At 40.7% G+C, this 19,867-nt stretch overlaps 2 protein-coding genes across 5 annotated transcripts; one reads left to right on the top strand and one right to left on the bottom strand.

Annotated features, from left to right (window-relative positions):
* Window positions 1-382: 382 nt before the first annotated feature.
* LOC144205049 (elongation factor 1-alpha 1) lies at window positions 383-7,902 on the top strand. Of its 3 annotated transcripts, none has more exons than XM_077729095.1 (8): window positions 383-551; window positions 3,261-3,415; window positions 3,939-4,118; window positions 4,189-4,485; window positions 4,564-4,714; window positions 6,304-6,560; window positions 6,676-6,910; window positions 7,144-7,902. In XM_077729095.1, exons 2-8 carry the CDS (start codon window positions 3,272-3,274, stop codon window positions 7,266-7,268), a joined length of 1,389 nt encoding a protein of 462 aa, XP_077585221.1. In that variant the 5' UTR covers window positions 383-551; window positions 3,261-3,271; the 3' UTR covers window positions 7,269-7,902. The 3 variants fall into 3 exon arrangements, with proteins under 3 accessions (XP_077585221.1, XP_077585223.1, XP_077585222.1); XM_077729097.1 differs by having other exon boundaries at window positions 389-551; window positions 3,268-3,415; XM_077729096.1 differs by having other exon boundaries at window positions 396-551; window positions 3,224-3,415.
* Window positions 7,903-8,255: 353 nt separating this feature from the next.
* On the bottom strand, window positions 8,256-18,367 carry ddx43 (DEAD (Asp-Glu-Ala-Asp) box polypeptide 43). Of its 2 annotated transcripts, XM_077729099.1 has the most exons (17): window positions 17,855-18,367; window positions 16,438-16,493; window positions 15,963-16,080; window positions 15,730-15,891; window positions 14,720-14,801; window positions 14,454-14,613; window positions 14,011-14,129; window positions 13,831-13,941; window positions 13,200-13,341; window positions 13,017-13,117; window positions 12,328-12,415; window positions 11,717-11,844; window positions 11,525-11,634; window positions 10,540-10,678; window positions 9,902-9,989; window positions 9,642-9,835; window positions 8,256-8,432 (listed from the first exon to the last, which is right to left on the bottom strand). In XM_077729099.1, exons 1-16 carry the CDS (start codon window positions 18,141-18,143, stop codon window positions 9,680-9,682), a joined length of 2,049 nt encoding a protein of 682 aa, XP_077585225.1. In that variant the 5' UTR covers window positions 18,144-18,367; the 3' UTR covers window positions 8,256-8,432; window positions 9,642-9,679. The 2 variants fall into 2 exon arrangements, with proteins under 2 accessions (XP_077585225.1, XP_077585224.1); XM_077729098.1 differs by lacking the exons at window positions 13,017-13,117; window positions 13,200-13,341; window positions 16,438-16,493; window positions 17,855-18,367 and having other exon boundaries at window positions 15,963-16,091.
* Between the last annotated feature and the right edge of the window lie 1,500 nt (window positions 18,368-19,867).

Genomic DNA, 19,867 nt, shown 5'->3' with positions numbered 1-19,867 from the left:
GTGAGCAAACAACCATTCACGCTCACACTCATACCTAGGGGCAATTTACAGTGTCCAATCAGCCTACCCTGCATGTCTTTGGAAGTAGGAGTACACCAGAGTACCAGGAGGAAACCCACGCAGGCCTGGGGTGAACATACAAACTCCACTCAGGTCGACCGACCTGGATTTGAACCCAGGTCTCCCACTGTAATGCCGACGCGCTAACCACTCACGTGCCGCGCTGCCCACTTCAGTATGGTCTGGTCTGAAAAGTCCTGAGAGCGCCCCCTTCCGTTTTCATGATTTACTAATAAGGCATCATCTGATTTGCTTTTATAAAGGACAATTATTCAGCAACTAACGTGAAAACACCACTTCCGGCCGACTTGGTGCGCGCAGCCTTGCAATTACGCAATCATCACAGACCCAACTCCCCCTCCCTGCACGTCGGACGTGCGCGCGCCTGTAAGCGGAACGCCGTCGTCTGTCCTCAAGTGCACGCGCGCTACCTCAGACGACCTGCACTTGACCATCAACAGCTCAAACCAAAACAATAGCGTACTGCTAAGGTAAGTGGGCTATGACGTCATACATGGGATTAAAAATAAAACCCTTGCTTGGAATGTTATGACTGGGGTGACGAAGTGTGTGTTTAGGTGTGGGGGGAGGGAGAGGGGTTCACGGTTTACTGAGGTTCGTCTGCCATTCACATGCCCATATGATGTTGAGTTGGCGCACTTGTTTTTTCATTTATTTAATTTTATTGGGGGGGGGGGGGGGGGTGTGCACTGCGGCAACTGCTGCGATGACCCTCCTGGACAAAAAGGATGAGGATGTTTACAAACTATGAGTGAGCAATGAGTGCTTAATTACAAAGTGGGGTAATGCTGAGATGCGTGACAAGATGGTGGATTTTTTTCAAGGATGTTCAAGGATGGTAGTTTTGTAAGGGTGTGTCAGTGAATACATCACAACAAAAATAGCAACCAGGGACAGAAGGTGGCAATGTATGTGTATACAGTGGTGACTTGAAATACAAGTTTTTCTAAATAAAATAGTACGATAAGAAAAAGTTTAGTGTGCTTCAGACCAATATCGTTAGATGGTGTTCTAGTCGCATTATTCCATGTTCCATGCAGTGGCATCAACAGACATCAACAGTTGGTGTTTCCAAACCATTACGGGGATTTCACCACCAGCATTTAAAAGAGCAATATGTAAGACTGGTGGCCGAAAATGGTACTTCAACCAAGATCAAAATATTGCAACATTCGTTTCCTTTTGGATTGCCAGATAGATGCATCGCAGTGGAGAATCATGCTGTGCGTTCAAAAAATATTGCATTTTAATCAGAAAAGACTGGTTAGGAAACTAAACATTAGCAGAGCAGTGAACCATTTGTAGTCTACAACCTGTCTATTGCATAAGATAATTTAAATGCACGTCAGTACATAGACTGCAGACTATACGTGAAGGCGGTGCATGAACAAAACAAAATCTTTTTTAGCGAGGGAGGTTAACACAAAAGATAAGACCCATAGGAAAAAGGGGTGGAGCAAGTAGACATTTTGTCTACGGACACTTCGTCCCCGGACGGTTCGTCGAATGGATGCTTCGTCGCTGAACAGTTCGTCACCTCTTGAAGAAAGCCGTACAACTTTGGCATCTCTCATCAATTTTTTGTTATTAAACGTCGTTCCTCTTCGAAGGCATCTTCAAGGCATATTGTTTCGTTTGTGAATTTGTGATGACTCATTTGATGCTCAGAATGAGATTTTTTTTTTGCATTATTGGTCCAAAACAGTGAAATTTTGTGTATGAAAGTGTTATTAGTAGCTTAGTTTACATAGCTTACAGAACTGGGGAAACCTGGACAAAGACAAAAAGTGATTTTGTAAATGCCTGATGTTGATGGGCGGGACATCCATTGTGAACAAAATAAAAAATATCAGCCAAAACCTTGAGAACTGTTAGAAACATTTCCTGAAAATGTTTCTGAATTAGGTCGGTGCTTATCCTGGCTGCGATTTATCGCCACTTGTGCGTTCAAATCCAGGTCACATCCACCTGTGTGGTGTTTGCATCTTCTCCCGGGGCTGCGTGGGTTTCAGTGGTGGACCGTCAGGGCCTGCAAGGCCTTCTCTGTTGGCCTAAAAAAATATCTGAATCACAGACTTATGTTAATTATGTTTTGTTCATGAATACTTCTTAAATAATTCAAAATTTTCGGTCAGCTTCCTTTCATTGCTTTTCCCCTGCTCCCACTGCTTCCAGATGTGTGTTTTCATATTTAGGCATCTAAGCAATTAAATTTCATCTATTTGTTGCCATGGTTAGAAATATGCCTTGAGGCCTTCTTAATCAGTTCTACAGACTCCACTGCACAAAACAAGCGTCGATAAAACTATTGCTTTAACCAATCAGATTTCGAGTTGGCGACACCAATGCTTTATCGCAGGTATAAGGATATGTCATTGCCTTCTCGCCAGCGTAGGGATAAATCATTGCTTTCACCAACTATGATTGGCTAGTGATAGAGTGGACTAGCCAGAGCTACCAAATTGTACCTGGAGCGAGCTGCACAAGCAAATATATTGTTGTGTTGATTTAATAGCGTTTTTGTTATCCGGCAATGGCTGAAGGAGAAGAAATGGATTCGTTTGCAGATTTACTATTAAAGCCATTTTCAAGACGGACTTTTCAAGAAAAAAGCTGAACTTCCTTAAGAAAGGTCGGACAACTCTGAAGCTAGCAAGCCTGTTACAACCGGGAACAAACATTTTCAGCACTAAATCGAAGAAAAAAAAATCAGAAATACGACAGGACATGGTCAACAAAAGGTGTAGTGCACGTTTTAACCAATAGGTGCAAATAAAATTTTAATTCATAAGAGTGCAGAAGGGTGCAAGATTAAATATAAGAATACAATTCATATTTCACAATGTATTTATAAAATATTTAGTATACATGAAAGTAATACCATATATAATATATTTGGTACTCGGACTATTCGCCGAAAGACGTTTGGCCGACGCACAGTTCGCCAAACAGACATTTTGCCGGACGGACGTTTCGCCGGACGGAGGTTTCGCCAGACGGACAGTTAGCCGAAAAGTCCCTTCGGCGATTTGCCCGTTCGGCGAAACTAAAAATCGATGGTGAAAATACAAACTTTACAACTTTAAAAATCGCCTAATTTATCAGACCGAAATTAAAGCTACTCTCCAATTCTCTGTGGCAGTTTTATAGAAGCCTGATTGAGTCTCTTTGAACTTGAGTCACCAGAGTCATGGGGAAGGAGAAGGTCCACATCAACATTGTGGTGATTGGCCATGTGGACTCCGGCAAGTCCACCACCACGGGCCACCTCATCTACAAGTGCGGCGGCATCGACAAACGGACCATCGAGAAGTTTGAGAAGGAAGCCGCCGAGGTAAGGATGTGGCATTGGATGGGCCAGAAAACTTTAACAAGATTTGAAAATTCCACTGTCATGTGATAGTCAAGAATCGAGTAGCAAACAAAAAAAACAAAAAAAATATTCAGTGATCTGTTGCCACCATAGCGCCGTTACGCTAATGCTCATCGTCTATGGCAGTGGTTCTTAACCTTGTCGGAGCTACCAAACACAACCAGTTTTATACGCGCACTCACCGAACCCTGCCATAGTGTAAAATAAAATGTGATATTTTTTTAAATTCAAAATATATAAATTCCTCACAGCACTGATTGCCCAATTAATGTTACACTATCATCTGCAGCTAGTGATTGTAAAGTGGGGCATGTTATCATGAATAGACATTATGAGTCGATGTGGGTTGCCCTCCGCGGCAGAGGCTCCACCGAACCCCTGAGACCGACTTGTGGCATGACAAAAGTTTGAATACGTTGAATTCAAGCTCCCAAAATATTGCAGGAATGAGTTTTTACAGCATGCAAACGATGATATCTTCCAGATGGGCAAGGGGTCTTTTAAGTATGCCTGGGTGCTGGACAAGTTGAAGGCCGAGAGGGAACGTGGGATCACCATCGACATCTCACTGTGGAAGTTTGAGACCACCAAGTACTATGTAACCATCATTGATGCCCCTGGTCACAGGGATTTTATCAAGAACATGATCACCGGGACTTCTCAGGTAGGAAATAAAGGGACACAGTTGTAAGATGGACATGCTTTGCATTAATGTGAACAGAGTCCAATTTTAGGCTGACTGTGCCGTGCTAATTGTGGCTGCTGGTGTGGGAGAGTTTGAAGCCGGCATCTCCAAGAATGGTCAGACCCGTGAACACGCCCTACTGGCCTACACTCTTGGTGTGAAGCAACTTATTGTGGGCATCAACAAGATGGACTCCACTGAGCCCAACTACAGCCAGAAACGATATGAGGAAATTGTCAAGGAAGTCAGCACTTATATCAAAAAGATCGGTTATAATCCGGACACTGTGCCTTTTGTGCCCATTTCCGGCTGGAATGGTGACAACATGCTTGATGCAAGCCCAAATGTAAATACAAATACTACCTTCGTGTTTGTTGCACTGTAATTCCACTCATGTTTAATACCATTTTTAAAAATGTTTTAGATGCAATGGTTTAAGGGGTGGAAGATCACTAAAAAGGATGGTAACGCATCAGGTACTACACTCCTGGAAGCCTTGGATGCCATTCAGCCACCCACCCGTCCCACAAGCAAACCTCTCCGTCTGCCCCTTCAGGATGTTTACAAGATTGGAGGCAAGTATTAATGGATAATCTGTTATGAATAGTTGATCCAAGAAATCTTGGGGTCCAAAATATAATGTAATCCCTCGAATTTGGCGGAAAATGTAGACCAGACATGGCTGTGATAATTTTAAAACCAAGTAGGATCAACCCTATTATTACTACATGTTTTCGCGACTATAGAAAAAATACAAATACACTACTATACACTTGCTTAAATGGAAAACCTACTCATTTTTGTAGTGGTAGTATCAGGCCAGAAAGCAGTGACGACACTTGGCTTTAAGTCATGCCAACAGCTGGTGTTTTAAACCCAACCTAAAACAAAAAAATGTACCTCTTCCTCAAATGTGCTGAGAACATCTCACCAGGATGGTGTCCAAAAGGCATCCTACACAGATCCAATATCCAACTCCATACAAGGAAGAGGAATGATTATTCATTTCTTTCAGTCACAAACTAGAGATTGCGACCCTAGGTGAGAGGGGGAGACAGTAGCTTGGCTGGTTAATCTCCAAATTTAGCTTCTTCCTTATAGGAAGGCATATTACGGTATTTATTCGAATATAATGCTCACAGTTTTCTACCAAATCACTGAAGTGAAGTTCAGGCGCACATCATTCATGAGGTCTTCACTTTTATGACCAAATCCCAGTGAAAATCTGGCCTCAGCCAGTGAAAAAGTCCTTCGCAGCCGTTGTATTGGGAGACGTAAAACCAGTATTTGTCCGCCAGGTGGCAATAATCTACCTTATTTTACAAATGCCAGTCCTCTTCAGATAGCCTTTGGCAACTTTATAGAGTAAAAAGGGTCCAAATTAAAAAAAAAAATTGCTCCACGGAAACGTTAGCAGGGCACCTGCTGACACGAGTCCACCCAGTGAGCGCTATCAATTGTTTGTTGAATTTGATGATGATGATGATGATGATGATGAAGCAGACTTTGGACATTTTTAAATAATATGATGAATTAGAATTCAAAGGTTTAGAATTGTAAATTCCATTTGAGAAGTGTTCATACTAGCGGTAGTTTTTTTTCACCAGGTTTTCGTACCAGATGTTGCGAATTAAATATTTTGTCATGGCGGCATGTGTTCGGCATTTGCCAGTTACCAGTACCGGTGCAATCCTGGGTGTGAGCTGAGAAAAACTGGGGGAAAAAACGCATAGACATTTTTTAGTCACAAATTATGGGTGCGCGTTATACACGGGTGCACATTAGACTTGAATAAATATGGTATTTGTACACCAAGTTTTAGATCTATTCTTCACGCCCACAAAAAAACTACCCAAAATGAAGTCAGGAATTCCCCAGCTCAACTACTGTGCGCATTATACACAGGTGCACCAGTACCTAGGAAAGAACCTTTACAACAGTGGTCTCAAACCGGTTCCACATAGGGCCGCAGTGGGTCCTGGTTTTTGTTCCAACCGATCCAGTGCCGACATTTTAACCAATCAGGTGTCTTTAAAATAAGTAGCACCTGTCTCTAATTAACTGATTGCACTTGCAAAAGGTATCCTTGTTGAGTTGGAATGAAAACCTGCACCCACTGCGGCCCTTTGAGGATCGGTTTGAGACCACTGTTTTACATGATCAGGTATTGGGACTGTTCCTGTGGGTCGTGTGGAAACGGGCATCCTGAAGCCTGGCATGGTGGTGACGTTTGCACCTGTCAACATAACCACTGAGGTGAAGTCGGTGGAGATGCACCACGAGGCGCTGTCTGAGGCCTTGCCTGGTGACAACGTCGGCTTCAATGTAAAAAATGTGTCCGTCAAAGACATCCGCCGCGGTAATGTCGCCGGTGACAGTAAGACCGATCCACCGCAGGAGGCAGCCAGCTTCACTGCTCAGGTATTTTTTGAAACTAAAAACCAAATATCAAAAAGTTGTTTTGGGTTGCGCTTATTTCAGTCTTTCAACCAAGTCGGTTTGACCTTATATTCTTTGCTTTCCTTTCTTTCTGTAGGTCATCATTCTTAACCATCCAGGACAGATAAGTGCTGGCTACGCCCCTGTGCTAGACTGTCACACTGCTCACATTGCCTGCAAATTTGCCGAGCTCAAGGAAAAGATTGATCGCCGTTCTGGGAAGAAGCTGGAGGACAATCCCAAATCCCTCAAGTCTGGAGATGCAGCCATCGTGGACATGACTCCGGGCAAGCCCATGTGTGTTGAGAGCTTTTCAGAGTATCCCCCACTGGGTAAGTCTTAGGAAAAGAGCCAAATGTTGACAAAAAGCTGAAGTTTTCAAATTAAATCCCAAATTCCACAGGCCATATTCTTAGAACCTTTTTGTCTTGACCATGAATTCACAAGCTAGTCTAAGCAATTATCACCACAACCAGGGAACTATATTCTACCTCTTTGCTCCTATGTATGTTCTTCTTTTATACTTCTTGTCCAGTCAACCTTGCCCTCTCCTAACTACTTATAGGCCGTTTCGCAGTGCGCGACATGCGCCAGACCGTGGCTGTGGGAGTCATCAAGGCTGTGGAGAAAAAGGCCTCCAGTACTGGAAAAATCACCAAATCTGCCCAGAAGGCCCAGAGGAACAAATGAATGTTGTGCTACGCTGCCGACCCCAGGGTCTCCCAGGGCAGGACCTCAATCATCCGGCTTCATCCCATAATTGGCTGCTTCAATGTAATAACCAAAGACTGGTTAATAATCACAATGCATCGCAAGACCATCAGAAGAAAAGAATAACATGCAGATCCACTGATTCCTATTGGTGTTGAGTTGCCCATAATATACTAATTATTAACATAAGTTTATGTGTACACATTGACGACAATTAGTACCATAGTTTTCACATAGCGGTATTCCTTTTCATCTCTGTGACTAGCTCTCAAGTACAGTTTACATGGTGAATGTTGTCCTTTCTTGCTGTCCGTTTAACGTTCCACTGTGCTACCCATGAACCTACGATTAGCAGTCAACAACTACTGTATAGTGAGTAGTAAGTAGGTAGAATGTAAAATGTTGTTGTTTTTAATCTTTAACTGGCATTTTTAAGACAATGGCATTGTGTGTCCTTCCAAATGGGTTGAAATAACCTACATTGATTAAGCACTTTCATTGACACTTTGCTAACTTTGCACATGGCCAGGAGTTATCTCCAAATTGAATAAGATATTGCACCTTACTGTAGGATGGCACAAACCTCTGTGTGACATTAAACTATTCCACTCAGCATGTTGTTGTTATTTTTGGTGCAAGTTAGGTGACAAAACATGGTCCAGAACACATTCAAAATTTTTAATGCTAAAACTAAATAACGGCCAGGTCAAAAGCTCTGCCAAGAACAATGTTGAGCAGATTAACTTTGAGCACCAGCAAATCAAGACAAAGACTGAAGTCAAAACAAGGATTTGAGTAAACAGCAAGACTTTTACTCCAAGTCCAAAAGCCAGGAGAAACAAAACCAAGAAACACCAAAATTAAGACTAAGAACCCCTCCAAAGTTGGATACTTTAAGATTTGTACTACCTCTATAGAAAACATTTTCCATTTTTGATAAGCAAAAAATCTACATTACACACTAAGTGAATAAAATGCATCTTTATTCATCAAAATGAAGGTAAATGGTCAAGTCACAGAGAGAACACATAATTTAACCAAGAGGCCAAAAACATTGAGGGAACTTTAAACAACATAACAAAACAGTCAACTAAACAATTTATAAGCAAATGAAAGACTTGAGGCTCCAGCTTCTGATCCATTCTGTTGAAAAAAACAAAACAAAATGTAAGTTATTTTTTCATAAAATGGATAAAACCTGCTTCGGGACATTCATTCTGCTAAAGCCAAACTAAGAAGTAGAAGCATGATAGAGTCATATATCCACTTACAAAACTAATTGGTACCAACATTTTTTTCGTAACTTGAACATTTCCTAAGTAGAGCAGTACTTTAGCAGTACTTTAGCAGTAGAGCAGTTCTCGAATACGTATGTTCCACTCCGACTTTTTTTGTTTTTATTCCCACAGGAATAAAAACAAAAAAAGGAACCAGCATTATGGAGGGATTTGCACTGTAGATATGACGACAGGACAACACACAGCATGGGGACCCTCAGAAGGAGATTGCACCAGGAGATTAATGACAACTTGGTCGGAGCCATTAAAATTGGCTAACGTCTTACTGTGTCAAGACAACAACAACAGCAGCAATATATTTGTACAACAGAAAGGGCCATGTTTGTTGTGCGCCGAAAAACCTCTGGCAGAAAGAAGCTCCTCCTGAAAATTCCATCAATGATCAAATGTCTCTCGAATCTGACAAAGATGGTGCCCTGAGAGATTCTTCGTGATATTTTAGAAATGTTTGTATTTAATAAATACACTTCTTGATAATTGTACTTGTGTACTGTATTTTTTATTATGGTGCGAGAGATTCTTTGTGATATTTTATGTTTTTGCGCCTATACAAAAATATATTGTATAGGCGCAAAAACATAAAATATCACAAAGAATTTGCTTGTTTTGTGCGATGTGGCCAACTCGCTTTGTAATTGTTGGTTCAAATCGCGTAATATAAAATAGGCTGCGACACTTTGTGTGAACTATAAAAATATTGTGTTTGCATACAACTTAGCCCTGCAAATGTCTAACCATATTAGCCCAAAGTTATACATAAACTCTGTCCTACATCAGTCTTAGAAATATTACCCAGTCTTCCGCTATAAAGACAGACCCACTGTTCATCCGGATAGAGTTGCAAGGACGACAGACTGTAAGTGTGTTCACAGCTGTTTGAGCTCTCTCCCCATTCTGGAGTCTGGTAATGAAACTATTCCCTATTAAATTGCTCTCACCCTTTCTTAACCTGTTCCTGAAATTGTATTTCAGATCTATCTGTGTACATTAACCACTCTGTACTCTAAAATAAACACCTTTATTTCAAAATAACTTTTTGTGTATAGAAATCTACCTGTGATTGACCTGCTGTCTTGCTTATACCAGGACAGGTTAAAATCCTCCCCAGTTTTGCCGGTTATCTCTGCTTCCACGTTGTCCATTTCGTCCTCCTCCTCGAGGGCCTTGATCCTTGGAACCTGAGAACATCTTCTCTCTCATGTGCTTCTCATAGCGATCGGCCATTTGAACCAGCTCCAAAGGGACCTCCTGCAAGGCCCATTTATGTTAAGACTTGCTGGTTTGGCATGACAAAACGTGCCACTTTGGACTTGCCTGCCCCGACCGCTGCAGAATGGGAATCAACTCTGGCGCCTTTCTCCAGTCGTCTCTTGTGATCAAGGTAACAGCTATTCCTGAGCGTCTGCATCATACAGAGAATGGAAAAAAATAAATGAATAAACAAACTAGAGAACTCAGAGCGCAGACTTCCACTTCCACATAAGCAGTCATTTTCAAAGTGTTGCCATATTTAATAGAGTTGATGTTCTCTCTAAAAGTGAAACAAGTTATGGCAAAATCATTTTTCTGATTTGTGACCTTTGACCTCATCACTTCAAATACAATATGTTACCGGTATAGTATTACAACCAAATACACAGATATATATACTGAAGTCAAAACAAGGATTTGAGTAAACAGCAAGACTTTTACTCCAAGATACAAGTAAATCAACATACGAGCTCAGTCCCAGATTGATTGCATTAAGCTCGTATCTCAAGGTATAACTGTACCTCAAAATGTATGTGATCACATCTACCATTTTGAATTTTGAATATAATCCTGTTATACGTTCAAGTTTTCTTGAACACAAAACAGAAATATGGAACAAAATATTTAACCTTTTGTAAGTCACGTGGGTGGATGTTAAAAAGAGGCAATTGTTTATGAAAAAGCATGTGGCATAGCCTCACCCTGCTCGTCCCGTCCGGCCCACGCGGTGCACGTATTCCTCGATATTTCGCGGGAAGTCGTAGTTGACCACGTGTGTGATGTCGTGAACGTCCAAGCCGCGTGACGCTAAGTCTGTGGCCACCAGGATCCGAGCATGGCCTGGTGGAAGAAAAAAGAGAAATTTCAGTACAGTAATCGGATAATGTTGACCAGACATGATTATCAAAAAAAAAAAAGGTTTTCTTATCACTTTTTCAAATGTGTACATAATAAATTGTTAATTCGAGGCATACTGAATTTTTTTTTCTGTCTCCTTGGACATGTTCAAAGGCAATGTTCCTTCTAAGCTGCGCGCATGCTCAATTTAGGCACTACTCTCGTCTTCTCTGCGCAGCAGCAATCATATGGCGCGCAGTAAATAAAATCCATTTTTTTTTTACCTCTTTCCCCCTGATGGCGGCGTTTACGCGGCAGCCAGTCGCAGTAGCTCTGTCCATTCTTATGTTTTTTTGTGTTTTACAGCATGTTTTATATGAAAAATTAGAGGGAACATTGACATGCACCTGCTTATGGCAGGTTTGATACTGGTGTGCCCATAGCGAGCAATGATGATGTCGCTCACACTGGTACTCAGTGCGATCAGGGAGGTTTTCTTTCTGCCCAGACCAAAGAAAAAATAGTGGGAACATTGTTCAGAGGGTGCCATTTCATCTATGGAATCTGAGTCAGTCAATACTTTTCTATCGTAAAACATTCTTTTAGAATGTTAAGTTTTCTCGCTAGGATGTTGCTCTCTCACTCCAACTCCAATCAGTGGTCACTTGTCTTCTTCAGAGTGGACCGTTTTCAGACGGTATAAACTAAAGTGGCGTATGTTTTCTATCTGTTGGTGCCAAGTAGGAACCAAATTTGTAGCTCTGGCTTGTTAAAGTCAGTAATTTTGCTTGGTGCAATGTTGGTACTGATTATTATTTTTTTGGTGTGAACCACCTTAAAGCAATTCACCTTCTCTAAAATCCATGAGCGCTTCCTCCCGATCCCACTGCTCCCGGTCGCCATGGAGGCTTTGCACAGACAGACCGTGAAGACATATGTCACTGGATAGGTCGTCACACCTGGAAAAAGATGGTATCTTTTTTCAACGTTACTAGTCAACAGTTAAGAGACACTTTTGCCCTAGCTTTACACAGCACTTACGTGATCTTTTTGCCAACAAATATTAGCACTTTATCCTCAGGCAGCAAGTTGGTGAGGAATCCAAACAGATAGGATTTCTTATCTTCTTCATGGAGGACCAGCACAGTCTGCTCTACCGTGCTTACAGCCTGCCAAAAACATTGCCAACTCAGTCATAGACAGTTAATGGACTGACTTTTCTGATTCACTATGGAAAAACTCTGGAAATGGGACAAGGGTACTCCTGAAATGGGGTCAACGGAGGTTGGCAGCTCTGCATACCAAATCCCCCCTAATGAGTGCTATCCATCCATTAAGATGTTTTTTTTTCTTTTTCATATTTAGGAACCTACATTAAAACAGGTTAGGACCAAGGCTGGTTTTCACTTAAAAATGAATATACTATAAATTCTACAATTTGTTTAAACATAAAACATGTTTACTTTCGTGTTGAATGAGGTTTTGGAAATGTATATGAATGTACTCTGATGTCTTTCTTGATAGGTTTCTCGCAAAGTGATATTAAAAAAAAAATCTCGTCTCGAGAGCCGTATCGGGACATGTAAATCGTGATAGGAATCGTATTTCCAGATAAGAGGCAATGCACGCCCTTATTTAATATCCTCACTTACGGCCAAGTCCAAAGTGCCCACATTGACCATCATGGGATTCTTCAGAAATGACGTGGCTAGACGTCTCACGCCTGTGGGCCAGGTGGCACTGGAATAGTAAAAAGACACACTGAATCATCAATAATCACTAAACGTGGGTATTTTCAACCCCTTATCATGAAATAAATGTATAATTTAAATAGGCAAACAGTCATACCTCTATTTACAAATGCCTCTAGGTATGACATTTCCAGGTTACGAAATTTTTAGGTAACAAAATGTTCAGTTTACAAACCCTTTTGAGATGGAAATGAGCGCCTCAAGATACAAAAAAGACTCAAGTCATGAAAACGTCAATATATTTCCTATATCCGTTATTTTATGTTAAAACGTTCACAGATGCACTGCTTCTTGCTTGACAATTTCCTTACAATCTACTGGGCCCTCTTGGGCTGTTTCCCAACTACCCTCCATGTTTCATTGACCGAGGGGACCGTGGAACAACTTAGTGAATTTACATATAAAGCAGTGCTACTTATGAAACCTTCAACGCACAAAAAAAGTTCTGGAACCAATTAATTTCCTAAGTAGAGGTACGACTGTACAGTTAAAATTTCCAACATATTTTCAATGGGTAAAATGGCTTCATCTGCAAGACAAACATTGAAAAGAATAACAAAAAGGCAATTTTCAAAGTTCATCTTCAATACCTTGTCATGACTGTCTGTCTGTCGGGACGTATTTCTAACAGAATCTTTACTATCTGGGGTTCAAAGCCCATATCCAGCATCCGGTCAGCTTCATCCAGCACCTTTTAGAGGTCATTTCACAAAGAATGAAATGAGAAACGTAAAAAGTGGCTGCTGAAGCAGAAACCAAGATAAGCGTCAAACCAAATAGGTGATGGATCTCAGCCTAATGAGGTCGTTCATCTGCAGATCATTAAGTCGGCCTGGTGTAGCAATGACAATGTCCACACCGCCTTTCACCAGATTGATTTGACTCCTTCTGTCACCGCCTCCGTAGACACAGATGCTGTGATGCAATAGGTGTTAAACTATTTTAAAAGTTGATTCATCATTTTAAAAACAATGCTGATGGAAAATGTGCCAAAAACTACATTTTTAAAGCCGTTAACTCATTGACTGCCTCTGTGTGCAATAATCCATTACTATCAACCCTGACATTGCAAATAAATCAGACATCTATTGCAGTCAAAGGGAGATAGAGTTAATAAATATTTTATAATTTAAATTTAAATAAATTTCCCCCTTTGTCAAAAAAGTGAATGCTTGTATATGTGAAGCCCTTTGTTGTGGTAACAATATAACTGAATGGAAAGGATATAAATGACTGAATTGATTTTTGATTAATGAAAAAAAAGTATAAAGCAATATATAACAATATGTTCCAAAAGTTGTTCTATCACAAAAACAAAAGAAAACTTCATTAGTCAACTATAAAAATAATATTTTCCAACAGCCCTACGGAGTGGTGACATATCACGTTACTCGGCTTGCTGACCTTTTGTAACCTTTGTAGCGATACTTGCTGCACTCCTCTTCAATCTGCAAGGCCAGCTCTCTGGTAGGGGTCAGAACCAGCATACCAGGGCCTCCCTGCTCTGATCGTGGTCTAACAATAAATAATGGCAAATATTTACGATCCCGCTGAAAAGGACGTGCAAATTGTCCGAGTACTCACACAGGCTGTCCATCCATGTGCACAAAACCGGGAAGTAGGTAGGCCAAAGTTTTGCCTGTTCCTGTCTGAGCGATGGCAATCAGGTCCTCTCCATTCAGCAGCACGGGCCACGCCTGCGACTGGAGGAAAGGAGTACATAGAGTTTTAGTACTATTAAACTCATTTTAGTACTATTAAACTCATTTTAGTACTATTAAACTCATTTTAGTACTATTAAACTCATTTTAGTACTATTAAACCACTAGTTATTTGTTACTTTGTTAATAGATGGTGAATTTGAACAAATAAAAATGTTTTTCCAATCCAATATCCTGTTTTTGGTGTTTTTTCAGAGGATTTGAACAAATTAATTTGTTTTTAGTTCATTTCTATGGGAAACCTTCATTAAGATTTAAGTTATGTATCTCGAGGTACCACTTACTGTATGTCAATGAATAATATACCTGGATGGGAGTCGGTTTGACAAAGCCGACGCGATCGATGTTGTCCATGATTTCTGGATAAAGCTCAAAAGCCTCTAGAAAGCTCCGGCAGGGTTTGGGAACGGTGCGTTTCTCGCCACCTTCCATGAGGTCGTCTACAAAGATGTTGTTGTTTTCCTTTCTGTGTGAGAAAAGTAGCAAAAACCTTTCAGTCGGTGTATGTAATTTTGCAGAGAAGTACAGACACATTTCTAGGAAAATAAATGCAAATATGCTTTAACGTTCACCTCCAATCACAGACTTCCTCAGGAGTGAGTAGAAAAACACTTCTAGCTTCTGTGTAGAATTTCTTTTTAATGGGCGGCAGGTCTGGAAAATAAGTCACGGAGTGGAAAAATGCTTAAGCAACTAACTCAGGCTTTTCCAAATATGTATGATAATTTAATTGTACATGGATGGGGAAATGAATGGAGTTTGACAACCAGGAACTTGCTTTGAAATGGAAATCAAGAACTTAAATAATGAGGGGACTTCAAACTAATGTATTAATATTTTTTATTCATTTATTAAATGTTACTTGTATCAAGTTAACTCATCTGCTGCCATTGATGGTGAAAGACGACCTGTAAATAATTAATCTTAGCACGGGTAAGCCGTCTTCAGGGAAAACCCCAATTTCCAACAGCCTTAACTGGCAATCAACTAGTGACAAAATAGGCTAAACTTAAGGTTAACCAATTGTTTTGATGATTAATTCATTTACCTTCTAAACCTCATATCCGCACCAGAATTGCGGGGATGCTGGAGCCTATCCCAACCAACTATCAGCACCAGGCTGGGGACATCCAGAATTGGTGGCCTTCACACTCATTCTGAGGTGCAATGTAGAGTTTAAAACCAGCCTACCTTCCATGTTTTTGAGATGTGGGAGGAAACCGGGGTACCTGTAGAAAACCCATGCAAGCTCCACAATGAGGATCAAGCAGGGTTCTAACACACGACCCCAGAACTCTGAGCCCTACACACCAACCATTTGTCCACTGGGCCGCAATATTTTAATTAATTTTTAGAAAATAATATTATATGTCATTTAAGAGAATAATACCACTACGTCCAAATTAAATGAAAACTTCCTTTCACCAAACTCAATTTGTCAAGCATTTAAATACAACTTGTGAGCTATTTTCCTTCTTTTCCCTTCACAACTATGGATATGGCTATCCATTTAAATTATAGTTGAATTGTTGTAATGCCTCTGCGTGTGTACCAACCATACTATCATACTCTCATACCTCACCTTTCCACTTCATCTTCTCATACTTGTCCTTGTTCTCCCGAATGTTGTTCCAATCAATGCAAACGGGGACTGGGGCCACACTGGCTTCCTTCAACTCTGCATTGGACCAGACTGATCCACTTTTAAAATCCGTTTCTGCTCCTCCTCGTCTTCCGTAGCCTCCTGGAAGAATATTCCAAAAAATAACCTCTCAGGTGCTTTCTTTTGTGACCCGAGTACTCTTCCTAACTTACCACCATGGAAACGAGAGTGTGTGTCAGTCACCAGGCCTTCTATCATCTCTTTTGCTTTCTGTTGGCTGGCAAAAGGTCCATAGATGTGCACATCGGCTTCCTTTTCACCATCGTGGATCTACAATATGGAGTAACAGCAGCCACAACTGAGAAGAGATTCCTAAATTGATTTAAATAATCTTAACTACACTTTAATAGAAAAATAAATAATTTCTCATTAGTGAAAACTTGCCTTTTTCTTTTTAGGGAGATTTTCATAAATTTTCCTGGTACCGTGAAAATACAGTAAATGTACAATATATATTTGTACAACCCTTTAAATTAGATTTCTTTACAGAATACATACTTTTATAAAATAATTGGAACTTTATTTAAATTTGTTTCGGCCCACAGGACTGTAAAAATTCATAATGTACAAGGACACAGAATCATATAAATAGAGAACCTTGAAGCAGAGACAAACTAGTTAACCTGCCTTAATTCTGGCACCGGAATTCTCCTCCAATTCGCGCTTTTTAGCTCCTCCACGGCCTTATAAAACAAAATTCAAAAGGTTAGCGCAACTTCAACATGCACAAATTAGGAAAAGCTTAGCTTTTAGTATGCAAGTGACAAAGATTTGTGTTATGCAAACAAAGTGTATAAATAGACACAATGTATGAAAGCATGGTTACAATGACAGCAAAATCATTATTCTGGATGGTGGGTTTACAAGCAGCTGTTGCTGCGGGTATTCCTCAAGAATAAGGGCCCTCATCTGTGTGGTAACAGCTGGGGTTTTCAACAGAACAACGCAGCAGTTTAAATTGCTGACTTGAAGGACTTCTTCATGGAGAATAACATTCCTCTTTTGGACAATCCTGCATGTTACCCAGATATAAATTCCATAGAGGACATTTGGGGTGTGGATGACAAGAAAGAAATGGCAGTTCCAAACAGTTGATGCTCTTTGTAAGCGATCTTCACCATTTGGAGCAAGGTTCCAAACAAGCCTACCAAGCATTTTTTGGGGATGTGGGAGGAAACCAAAGAACCTGTCAAAAATCCACACAGGAAGGATGGAACCCACTGTAATTGAGCCCTCCGTCTCAGAACTGTGATGCGCTAATGGCTAACCACTCATTTTTTGAGTGATGTTAAAAACGTCTGATCATCCGATATTAAGGCTATTTCAAGATAAGTGCCATTTTATTTGAACTACTTTTTCCACAGTGCTTTTTGTAACACTTCTGCTTCTTTCTTTTGCATATTGTAGTGCTCTACTTTATGCTACCCTCATTAAGATGCAAATGTAAAAAACACATTCTAGCTATTCCTCAACTTGTTTGTATATTATTTTTTTATGTTTTGATGAGGGCATTTTGTTCAACAAAGATATATGAAAACTATAAAAAGGATTAATTGTAAAAATGTGACAAGGAAGAAAATAATGGAATTTATTGTCAGTGTGCATTAAAAATCTTCCCGAAGTATTTATAGAAAATCACTCAGGTTCGCCAAAAGAGGCTATTTTCAAATATTCGGGGATGAAGATATATGCATAGGTGGTTTGATAAGATTTTGGCTATTTTTAACTAAATGTGTGACTCTAAGGAGGAGTCGTTTCGGGCTTTGAAGTTCAGTTACAATGTGCTTGCTTAGATCAGTACCTTTGATATTTTTCGCATCTCGGGACACATTTGCATATAAAAAGCTTTTGTAACTTGAAAATTCCGCATCTAGACCCTCCAAATGCGAAATTTTCAGGTTACTTTAAGAGGAATTCATAAGTAGAGCGGTGTGTATTCTAGTATTAGTGACCTTGGTTGTTGGTCTACTGTTCGCCATTACACAAATAGGGACGCATGTGCTTCGTGTTATTGTGCACTTTGGAAAAAAGCGAGAAAACATACCAATTATCCTCCCAACCAGGCTGCTTTCCACCGTGATAGTAATGGATGAATTTGACTTTTCTGTCTCAAATTGCCTTCTGCCACTGGGTCCCAGTTGCTCAAAGTGGCGGAAAGAGCTGCCACCAATTCCCCGCCTTTTGTATTTCTGTTGCTCACCGCCGTCGTTATGGTCATTTTTCATCAAACCGACGAATTTACTCTCGTTCTTAACACCCATGCAAACATTTCTCCTCTGGTTCGCGGGTTGTATTGGCAAGGGCTCATTTTCGTCTTCTTCCCAGTCAGACATTTTTTCATTTGAGCTCCTAACTCAGACACTGTCAATCAACATGTGGTTTTCACGAAACCTTCCAAATGTTACACTTCCGCCCCGTTTTGCTTCCGAATCTTCGTAAAACTTCACAGGTTAATTGCAAACATGTATTTAAACGAAAATTAAAGTGATAAAAAATTATGAATAAAAATACTAGAAATGGAACGCCGTGAATTAAAAAAAAATGGTTAAAAATGCACCAATTTAAGACCACGCAGAGAAAATGTGATTCGACATTTCCGGTGCGTTATTTTGTGCCCGAGTTTTAAAATTCTTTGTGTCATTTTTAAATCACGCATTGCTCAAGTTAACTAGAAAGCGAACCCCCCACACTTAAAGCCATGTCCCCATCTATTAATTTTGAATTAATTGAGAATTATCATTTAGGGGCAGTCTGGCGAATGAGTGGTTAGTACGTCGGGCTCACAGTGCAAGACTAGAGTTCAAATCCAGGTCAATCCACCTGTGTGGAGTTTTCATGTTCTCCCTGGGCCTGCGTTGGTTTTATCTGGGTACTCCAGTTTCCTCCCACATTCCAAAGACATGCATGGTAGGCTGATTGGACACTCGAAATTGGCCCTAGTTATGGGTGTGAGCATGAATGGTTGTTTATCTCCTTGAGCCCTGCGATTGGCTGGACACCAATTCAGGGTGTCCCCTGCCTCTGGCCCGAAATCAGCTGGAATAGGCTCCAGCACCCCCCAACGATCTTAGTGAGGATAAAGTGGTTCACAAAATGAGTTGAGATGATAATCTAATACCAAATACAAATCTTTAATAATCAATTATTAATCAGATTTTAGGGTTAGGGGTTAGGGTTACGGTTGCCTACCGCCAAGCACAGTGGTGGTAGTATTATGCTGTGGGGCTGTTTTGCTAACAATGGAGCTGGTGCTTTATAGAGAGTAAATGGAATAATGAAGAAGGAGGATTACCTTCAAATTCTTCAAGATAACCTAAAGTCATCAGCCCGAAGATTGGGTCTTGGGCGCAGTTGGGTGTTCCAACAGGACAATGACGCCAAACACACATCAAAATTGGTAATGGAATGGCTAAATCAGGCTAGAATTAAGATTTTTGAATGGCCTTTCGTGGTCTTAGGAATCCACATTTCAAATACTTTTTCAGAATTTGTGGACTTGATGTCATCCATGCCAATGTGAAAAAGAACAATTTGGTCTGTTATGGCCACCAAGTTTAAAAGGCTGAGCTGTAATAGTGATATTTGCTTGGGTAACTTATACACCTGCGAAGGCACCAATTATACTGAAAGGAACATATAGGGGGCTTCCCCTGAGTGGTTAGCGCATCGACCACACAATGGGGATCCGGGGTTGAAAACGACCTGTGTGGAGTTTGCATGCTCTCCCAGGGCCTACGTGGGTTTTCTCTGGGTACTAGTTTCCTCTCACATCCCCCCCAAAAATGCATGGTAGGCTGATCGGACACTCTAAATTGCCCCTAGGTATGAGTGTGACTTGAATGGTTGTCTGTCTCCTTGTGCCCTGTGATTGGCTGGCCACCGATTCTGGGTGACCCCTGTCACTGGCCTGAAGTCAACTGGGACAGGATCCAGCACCCCTGTTACTCTAGTGAGGATAAAGCGGTTCAGAAAATGAGACAAGATACATATAAGATTTGGAGAAACATGATATCATTCGTAATAAAATTTGTATTAAAAGAGTTTGAGGAATTGACTA

This window comes from Stigmatopora nigra, chromosome 12 (assembly GCF_051989575.1).
Source record: "Stigmatopora nigra isolate UIUO_SnigA chromosome 12, RoL_Snig_1.1, whole genome shotgun sequence".
In the NCBI taxonomy this organism is placed as follows: domain Eukaryota; kingdom Metazoa; phylum Chordata; class Actinopteri; order Syngnathiformes; family Syngnathidae; genus Stigmatopora; species Stigmatopora nigra.
This window is presented reverse-complemented; position numbering and strand designations above follow the sequence as displayed.